This window comes from Panthera tigris, chromosome X (assembly GCF_018350195.1).
Source record: "Panthera tigris isolate Pti1 chromosome X, P.tigris_Pti1_mat1.1, whole genome shotgun sequence".
NCBI lineage: Eukaryota > Metazoa > Chordata > Mammalia > Carnivora > Felidae > Panthera > Panthera tigris.
The window spans coordinates 82,543,768-82,553,931 of record NC_056677.1 but is presented as its reverse complement, the minus strand read 5'-3'; the positions used below and the strand labels follow the sequence as shown (position 1 = coordinate 82,553,931).

At 46.4% G+C, this 10,164-nt stretch overlaps 1 protein-coding gene across 1 annotated transcript; it reads right to left on the bottom strand.

The window, feature by feature from the left end:
- Positions 1-1,555: 1,555 nt before the first annotated feature.
- LOC122235417 lies at positions 1,556-6,766 on the bottom strand. The gene is given in 4 exon segments (XM_042974785.1): positions 1,556-2,599; positions 2,602-3,213; positions 3,216-5,775; positions 5,777-6,766. Coding segments are annotated over 4 exon segments (5,193 nt in total). The 3' UTR covers positions 1,556-1,568.
- Positions 6,767-10,164: the final 3,398 nt, after the last annotated feature.

Below are 10,164 nucleotides of genomic sequence, written 5' to 3'. Positions count from 1 at the left end.
TAAACTAAAGGCACCAAATGGGAAAAGTAAAAAGTAAAAGTATCTCTGTTCATAGATGACATAATCTTATATGTAGAGAACAGTAAGATTAAAAAAATTGTTAGAAGTAATAAATGAATTCACCAAAGTTGTGGTATACAAATAGATCATGCAAAAATCTGTTTCATTTCTATACATTAAAAAATTGACAATTCAATAGGGAGCCTGGGTGGCTCAATAGTTTAAGCATCTGACTTCAGCTCAGGTCATGATCTCATGGCTCATGAGTTCGAGCCCCATGTCAGGCTTTGTGCTGAGAGCTCAAGCCTTGAGCCTGCTTCAGATTCTCTGTCTACCTCTCTCTCTCTCCCCTTCCCCACTCATACTCTGTTTCACTTTCTCTCTCAAAAATAAATGAAAAATTTAAAAATATATTTAAAAAATGAAATAAAAATTAACAATTCCAAAAGGAAATTAAGAAAACAATTCCATTTACAATATCATGAAAAATAATAAAATATTTAGGAATAAAATTAACCCAGGAGGTGAAAAACATACACTGAAAACTACAAAACATTGCTAAATATTTTTTTAAGAAGACACAAATAAATTGGAAAGACATCCTATGTTCATGGATTGGAAGATGTAAAATTGTTAAGATATCAATACCATCTATCCAAAGTGATCTACAGAGTCAATGGAATCCTTGTCAAAATCTTAACATTTTTACAGAAATAGAAAAATCCATCTTAGGGGCCCCTGGGTGGTTCAGCTAGTTGAGCATCTGACTCTTCATTTCGGTTCAGGTCATGATCTCATGATTCCTGGGTTTGAGCTCCACATTTGGCTCGGTGTTGATGGCATGGAGCCTACTTGGGATTCTTTCCCTCTCTCCCTCTGCCCTTCTGCTGCATTCTCTCTCTCTCTCTCTCTGTCTCTCTCTCTCAAATAAATAAATAACCTTTCAAACAAAGAAAAATCCATCTTAAAATTCATATAGTGTTATGCCCAGAATTCGTGATCCCCAAATACCACCTGGGAGCCGAGTCCGATGTAAAAACAAAAGAGCCTTTATTCGAGCTAGCCCGAGCTCAATCCCCTACCTGCACCAAAGCAGCGGTGATATACCGGGGAGAGAGAGCGAGTTTCAAAAGGACAAAGGTTTTATTGGGGCCTAGGGGCAGTTGGTGAGGTAATGGCTATGGCCTCAGCCAATTGGCTGGGGAAGGGTCCGAGTCCTGTTAGGCAGGTGAGGGGTGGGGGTTACTCAAGGGGAGGAGGTGTGGTCAAGGTGAAGGACACAGAACAAGATGGAGTCGGCCGGCGTAGGCCCGCCCTTTCATTCCCCCCTTGTCATGTAGCTTAGGGACCCAATCATGGGACCGGCTGCATTTATGGTGACAAGGGGAACAGAGTTTGGAGGTTTACGCAAAGTTCTGGGAAGCAAGTGTCCCTGGGGTGGCTCTGGGAGGTCTGATTAAGTATTGTCTCCAAGCTGGTGTCTATGATCTGCCAGGTGATGTTTTGGGGGGCGTGGGGACTCCTGGCAGCATGAGCAATGACAAGCAGAGTTAACAGAGTTACCAATATTAGGTGGGTCGAATGCGCTGCAGCTTGAGCTTGAGCGGGTTGTGTTGGTCCCGACTGATGGACCATCGAGTGACGAAGTCCTTCCGGATTGAGGAGGGGTCCACTGGCTGAACGTGGGTGTGATGGACCCAGGTCACGATGCCGCCTACTTTGAGAGCAATGGGGGTTGTCAACACCACGATGTAGGGTCCCTTCCAGCGCGGCTCAAGGGTCTCTCGGTGGTGCCTCTTGACATAGACCCAGTCTCCCGGCCTGTACTGATGAGGTGTCGGGGTCGGGCCAGCCTCATAGATGGCACGGAGGCGCGGCCAAATGTCCTCATGCGCCCTCTGGAGCCCGCTCAAGGAAAGAAAAAGTTCTTGATCTTTAAACTCAGCAATAAGTTCAGCTCGAAGGCTGGGAATAACAGGGGGTGGCCTGCCAAACATGATCTCGTAGGGAGTAAAACCCAGAGTGTAAGGAGTGTTTCTAACCCGGTAAAGGGCGTACGGTAGGAGAGTCAGCCAGTCCCTGCCAGTCTCCATGGTTAATTTGGTAAGGGTCTCTTTTAGGGTTCTATTCATTCTTTCTACCTGTCCTGAGCTCTGGGGCCTATAAACACAATGTAATTTCCAGTTTGCCCCCACCGCCTTGGCTACTGCCTGTGTTACCTGCGAGATAAAAGCTGGTCCATTGTCTGATCCTACCATGGCAGGAAAACCATACCTGGGTAAGATGTCTTCTAGTAGCTTCTTAGCTACCGTCTGAGCCGTTTCATGCTTGGTTGGGTATGCCTCCACCCAGCCAGAGAAGGTGTCTCTAAATACTAAAAGATATTTAAAACCATACTTTCCTGGTTTGACTTCAGTGAAGTCGACTTCCCATTGGGCTCCCGGTCTGGTGCCTCTGAGCCTGGTTCCTTTTTTATTTGATGGGGCTCTCGCGTTGGCGAGTTGGCAGGTCTTGCAGGCAGATACAACTTGCTCTATTTTGGTGTCCTGTTGGTGAATCTTGATTCCGGCATGTCGGATTAAGTCTTTTAATTTTCGTCCCCCATGTGAGTAGACCGATGCATGTGCTCTAATATTGAGACTCCGAGCCGGTCTGGCAGCACGAGCTCCTTGTTAGGTGTATACCACCATCCCTTTATCTCCTGGGCCATGGGGAGTTTCTTGATCCGCTGTAACTCCTCCTGGGAGTATTTGGGCTGGTCTGGTAAAACTGGGTCTCCCAGGTCCGGTAGTTGTATGGTCATGGTGGGGACTGAAGTAAGGGCTACTGCCTTGGCTGCCTGGTCAGCCTTTCAATTACCTCTAGCTACTGGGTTATCAGCTTTTTGGTGCCCTTGGCAGTGGATAATGGCTAGCTTGGCAGGAAGCCATAAGGCCGTAAGCAGGTTAAGTATCTCCTGCTTATTTTTTATAGTCCGTCCTTCTGCCATCAGTAACCCCCTCTCCTGATAAATTGCCCCATGAATATGAGCTGTGGCAAACGCATAACGGCTGTCTGTGTAGATGTTAAGCCGTTTTCCAGCTCCCAGCATCAGCGCCTTGGTGAGGGCTATGAGCTCTGCTCGCTGGGCTGACGTTCCGGAGGGTAGAGCCTCCGCCCATACGGTGTCCGTTTCAGTGACCACCGCTGCACCTGCATACCTGTGTCCGTCTGCACAAAGCTGCTGCCATCAGTGAACCAAGTAGCCTCGGCATCGGGGAGGGGCCGGTCGTTCAGGTCCCTCCGGAATCCATGTACTTGTTCCAGGATTCCTGCACAGTCATGTAGTGGAGCACCTAGGTCAGGGTCGGGCAGCAGGGTTGCAGGATTGAGGGCTGCACTGGGGTGGAACCACACTCATGGAGGGTTGAGTAGGAGGCTCTGGTAATGAGTCATACGTGTATTGCTCATCCATCTATCCGGAGGCTGTTTCAGGACCCCTTCAATGGCATGTGGGGTCGTGATCCAGATCTCCTGTCCTAGGGTCAGTTTGTCTGCATCCTTGACTAGGAGTGCTGTCGCTGCAATAATTCTTAGGCATGGCGGCCATCCGGCAGCCACTGGGTCTAGTTTCTTAGACAGGTAAGCCACTGGGCAGTTCCAGGGGCCTAAGGTTTGAGTTAGAACCCCTTTTGCTATTCCCTTATGTTCGTCTACAAAGAGGTGGAAGGGCTTCGTAATGTCTGGTAGGCCCAGGGCTGGGGCACTTAGGAGGGCCTTTTTTAACTGATTAAAGGCAGTTTCTTCTTTTTCAGCCCATTTAAATGTTTTCCCCTCTTTGGTAGCTTCATATAGGGGCCTGGCGATCTCAGCAAAACCTGGAACCCAGAGGCGGCAGTAGCCGGCTGATCCTAGGAATTCCCTCACTTCTCTTTGGGAGGTGGGAGTAGGGATCTTTAGGACAGTTTCTTTTCTGGCATCTGATAACTGCCGCTGTCCGCCCTCCAGGATATATCCCAGGTAACTTACCCTCTCCCTGCATTTCTGAGCCTTCTTCGCGGATGCCCGGTACCCTAAGGCCCCCAGGGTAGCCAGCAGGTCCTGGGTCCCTCACTCACAGTCTTTGGCCATGTCGGCAGCAATCAGGATGTCATCTATGTACTGTAGAAGGGTGAGGCCAGGGTGCTCCCTTCTGTACTCACCCAGGTCCTCGTGTAGTGCCTCGTCGAAGATGGTGGGTGAATTTTTGAATCCCTGAGGTAGCCGTGTCCAGGTGAGTTGCCCACTGTAGCCCTCCTCCGGATCATGCCACTCAAAGGCGAACAAGGGTTGGCTCTGGGGTGCCAGCGGCAGACTGAAGAAGGCGTCCTTTAAATCTAGTACAGTATAGCAGACCCTGGAGGGCGCCAAGGAGCTCAAGAGAGTATATGGGTTGGGAACAGTTGGGTGTATGTCCGCGACCCTCTTATTTACTTCCTGGAGGTCTTGTACCGGTCGGTAGTCATTTGTGTGAGGCTTTTTGACCGGCAGTAAGGGGGTGTTCCAGGCAGACTGGCAAGGAACTAGTACCCCTAGGCTTCGTAGTCTCCGGATGTGTGGCTGGATCCCCTTCCGGGCCTCCTGAGACATGGGGTATTGTTTGATCCTTACCGGACTCTCTCCTGGCTTGAGCTCTACCAGGACTGGGGTCCTATGAGTGGCTAGTCCCATCCCCGCACCCCACCCCCCCGTCTCTGCCCAAACCGAGGGGAATTCTTGTAGCCATCTGTCTATATTATCCTCTCTCGGGAGCGCCTCCTGGTGGAGGAGGTATTCATCCTCCAGTTTCATGGTCAGGACCTGGATGGGGTGGCCCTTGCCATCGGTGACCTGAGGCCCCCCTTGTCTGAAAGTTATCTGAGCTCCAATCTTGGTCAGTAAGTCCCCTTCTAACAGCGGGTAGGGGCATTCTGGTATTACCATAAAGGAGTGGGATACCCGGCCCATCCCCAAATCTACTGTTCTTCGGGTAGTCCATGAATACTGGCTCATACCAGTTGCCCCTTGTACCCAGGACTTCTTGCTGGCTAGTTTTCCTTGTGGGGTGCGGAGGACCGAATGTTGTGCTCCGGTGTCGACAAGGAAGTCAATAGGGGTCCCCTCCACTTTAAGAGTTACCCTGGGTTCGGGGAGAGGGTCCAAACCCCGACTCCCCTAATCACTTAGTTTATCTAGCTCTAGGACTTTTACTCGATCAGTCTTGCTTCCCTTCCCGCCGGCCCTTTTTGGACAATCTCGGGCCCAATGCCCTATCTCCTTGCAGTATGCGCACTGATCCTTCTGCAGCCTCTGCTTCCCCCCCTTGGTGGTTCTTTTACCTTTTCTTGCGTCGTCTGCCAGCTGCTGGAGACGGCAGTCTCATTCCTCGGGGAAGTCAACAGTGGTAACTAGTAGTATTCTGGCCAGGTCTCGAGTCTGCTTACTGCTGGCAGCCGCCATGGTGCGAGCCTGCTTGTCCTCAGGAGGCTCCCAGTTGTTATATACCTTTTAGGCTACCACCAGTAAGTCCTGCAGACTTTTTTCTCCTAGTCTATCTATTTTCTGTAATTTTCTCCTAATGTCTATGGCCGATTGGTTTAGAAAGGCCATGATAACAGCTGCCTTGCTTTCCGGAGCCTCTGGATCCATGGGGGTATAGGTACGGAATGCCTCCATGATCTGTTCTAAAAAGGCAGCCAGAGATTCATCTTTTCCCTGTTGTACATTTCCTACCTTGGCCAAATTGGTTTGCTTTCTAGCAGCCATTTGGAGACCCCCCCATTAGAGTCTGGCGGTAGACCCGGAGCCTCTCCTTACCTTCTGCCGTGTTGAAATCCCACTGGGGCCGAGTTAAGGGGAAGGAGGCATCTATCTGAGCCTGGTTGGTGGTGGGATTCCCGTCTGCACCCGGAACTAGTTTTCGGGCCTCATTGAGGATTCTTTCTCTTTCTTCAGTCATGAACAGGACCTGCAAAAGCTGCTGGCAATCATCCCACGTGGGCTGATGGGTAAAAAGAACAGAGTCTAATAAATCAATAAGCCCTGCCGGTTTCTCGGAAAACTTAGGATTCTGAGCTTTCCAATTGTAGAGGTCACTAGTGGCGAAAGGCCAATAGTGATGGGGTTGATTCCCCTCCGCGTCTGGGGGTCCGGTGGCTCGCAGGGGCAGAATAGTGGAGTCGGTGGCAGAGGCGGATTGCTCCCTCTGAGCCCTTTGTCTGGTAAAGGGGGGGCTTCCCACTGGAGCGTTTCCACCTCCCGCTCTTGGAACAGCGTCTGCCTCCCCCGGAGGGGGAGGATGGTGTTCTTCCGGCATCCTAGAGGGGTTATACGGGGGAGGAAAAATTAATTCTTCTTCAGTACCCCCCTATAGGACAGGGTAGAGGGGTGCTGAAGGCTGGGTAAGACTTTTCCTCTTCTTTGTCCCCTGCAAAGCAAGAATGGGTTTTGGCTCTGGAGGGAGTGGGGCTAGGAAGGGCTTAAGCCAAGAGGGTGGGTCTTCTACAAGGTCCTGCCAAGTGATAATGTAAAGGAGCTGATCAAGATGGCCCGTCTTAGGCCGAGAGATGATACTCCTGACTCGGTGGATAGTAGGGAGGTCGAAGGTCCTCTCTGGTGGCCATCCGACATTGAAAGTTGGCCACTCACTAGAACAAAAAAACTGCCACCGACCCTTTCAGACTTCCACACTGAGGTTGTTAGCTCTTCCCCTCACATCCTTAAAGTGATCAATCATAATACTTAGAGGAGTAGTCTGAGTCTGTCCCATAACGTCCGTCCAGTAAGTCTACAGAACAAAACAGAGAAACACAAAAACAGACAGAGGGCCCCTAGAAAGTCTTCCAACTCCATGGAAGCAAAACTGAGAGCTAGCTTAGACATTTGAGGGGATTCCACGTCCCTCCAAAACAGATGAGGGGATTACACATCCCTCCAAAGACGACGGCCTCACGCCGACCAGTGGGAGCGACCCGCCTCGTCTCAGACCTTTGAGGGGATTCCACGTCCCTCCAGAAGGGAGGATCGGAACGTCTTCCGAAACTCCTGGCCCATGGTCCTCCAGTGCGTCCACTTAGACCGCATCAGGCACTACCAGAATTCCAGAAATGAGCTCACACAGAAAAGACAGAACAAACAGACAGACACTAACCATGGCCAGTCAGGCTCTCCGGGTCGGGGGTCCCTCGGGGGTCTTGGGGATCCCGGGCCGAGCCCCCAAATGTTATGCCCAGAATTCGTGATCCCCAAATACCACCAGGGAGCCGAGTCCGATGTAAAAGCAAAAGAGCCTTTATTCGAGCTAGCTCGAGCTCAATCCCCTACCTGCACCGACGCAGTGGTGAGATACCGGGGAGAGAGAGCGAGTTTCAAAAGGACAAAGGTTTTATTGGGGCCTAGGGGCAGTTGGTGAGGTAATGGCTATGGCCTCAGCCGATTGGCTGGGGAAGGGTCCGAGCCCTGTTAGGCAGGTGAGGGGTGGGGGTTACTCAAGGGGAGGAGGTGTGGTCAAGGTGAAGGACACAGAACAAGATGGAGTCCGCTGGCATAGGCCTGCCCTTTCAATGGAATATCAAAGGACCCTGAATAGCCAAAGTAATCCTGAAAGAATAGAGGAAAGTTGGAAGACTCAGACTTCCTGATTTCAAAAGTTACTACAAAGCTATAGTAATCAGAACCGTGTGGCACCAGCATAAAGACAGACATACAGACCAATGGAATTGAGTAGAGTCCAGAAATAAACCCTTACATATATGGTTAATTAGTTTCAACAATAGTGCCAATATCATTCAATGAATAACAGATAGTCTTTTCTTCAAATGGTTTTTGAAAACTGGATGTTCATATACAAAAGAATAAAGTTCTGTCTCTACCTTACACCATATACAAAAATTAACTCACAATGCATTAGACTTAAATGTAAGAACTAAAATTATGAAACTAAACACAGAAAAAAAACATAAGGGGAAAGCATCATGGTATTGGATTTGGCAATGATTTCTTGTACAAGACAACAAGAGCAGAGGAAACAAAAGAAAACATAGATCAATTGTACTTCATCAAAATTAAAACTTTTGTCTACGAAAGAACACCATGAACAGAGAGAGAAAAAGCAACCTATGGAATGGGAGAAAGTATTTGCAAATCATATATCTGGTAAAATATTAATATCCAGAATATATAAATAGCTCCTACAATTCAACAACAACAGTAAAAATAAACAACTTAGTTAAAAAATGAGGGAATGACTTGAATACACATTTCTCCAAATACTCAACAAAAGATACTCAACATCACTAATCCTTAGGAAAATGGAAATTGAAACCATAATGAGACATCACTTCAAACCCATTAGGATAGCCATTATTAAGGACAAAAATAGGAAATAAGTTTTGATGATTGTGTGGAGAAATTGGAAAACTTGTGCTTTGCTGGTTGGAATTTAAAAGTGTGCAGTGGCTGTGAGAAATAGTATGGCAGTTCCTCAAAAAGTTAAACATAGAATTACCATATGATCCAGTGATTTCATTCTGGGTATATACCCTCAGGAACTGAAAACAGTGATTCATTCAGGTTTTTGTACACCCATATTTATAGGACAATTATTCACAGTAGCCAAGAGGTGGAAGCAACCCAAGTGTCAATTGACAGATGAATAAATAAAACGTGGTATATACATACAATGAAATATTATTCAGCTTTAAAAGTACTTAGTACTCACTCTAAACGTCAATGGACTCACTGCTCCAATCAAAAGACATAGGGTAACAGAATAGGTAAGAAAACAAGATCCATCTATATGCTGTTTACAAGAGAACCACTTTAGACCTAGATGCTTTCAGATTGAAATTAAGGGGATGGAGAACAATCTATCATGCTAATGGTGAACAAAAGAAAGCCAGAGTAGCCATACTTACATCAGACAATACAGACTTTACAATAAAGACAGTAACAAGAGATGAAGAAGGGCATTACATTGTAATTAAGGGGTGTATCTACCAAGAAGATCTAACATTTGTAAACATTTATGCACCAAATGTGAATGCACCCAAATATATGAATCAATTAATCACAAACATAAATAAACTCACTGAAAATAATACCATAATAGTAGGGGACTTCAACACCCCACTTACAACAATGGACAGATCATCTAAATAGAAAATAAACAAAGAAACAATGGCTTTGAATGACACACTGGACCAGATGGACTTAACAGATATATTCAGAATATTTCATCCTAAAGCAGCAGAACATACATGTTTCTCCAGTGCACACGGAACGTTCTCCATAATAGACCACATACTGTGACACAAATCAGCCCTCAACAAGTACAAAAAGTTCAAGATCATACCGTGCATATTTTCAGACCATAACTCTATGAAACTTGAAATCAACCACAAGAAAAAAATGTGGAAAGAAAACAAATACTTGGAGACTAAAAAACATCCTACTAAAGAATGAATGGGTTAACCAAGAAGTTAAAGAGGAAATTTAAAAGTACATATAAGCCAATGAAAATGATAACACCACAGTCCAAAACCTCTGGGAAGCAGCAAAGGTGGTCATAAGAGGGAAGTATATGACAATCCAGGCCTTCCTAAAGAAGGAAGAAAGATCTCAGATATACAACCTAACCTTGTACCTTAAAGAGCTGGAAAAAGAACAGCAAATAAAACTCAAAACCAGCAGAAGACAGGAAATAATAAAGATTACAGCATAAATCAATGCTATCGAAACAAACAAACAAAAAAAAACACTAGAACAGACCAGTAAAACCAGAAGCTGCTTCTTTGAAGGAATTAACAAAATTGATAACCCCCTAGCCAGTTTGACCAAAAAGAAAAAAGAAAGGACCCAAATAAATAAAATCAAGAATGAAAGAGGAGAGATCAGAACCAACACAGCAGAAATAGAAACAATAATAAGAAAATATTATAATCAATTATACGCCAATAAAATGGGCAATCTGTAAGAAATGGACAAATTCCTAGAAACATATACACTACCAAAACTGAAACAAGAAGAAATAGAAAATTTGGGCAGTCCCTTAACCAGTAAAGAAATCAAATTAATAATCAACAATCTCCCAAAAAACGCAAGTCCAGGGCCAGATGGCTTTCCATGGGCATTCTACCAAACATTTAAAGAAGAGTTAACACCTATTCT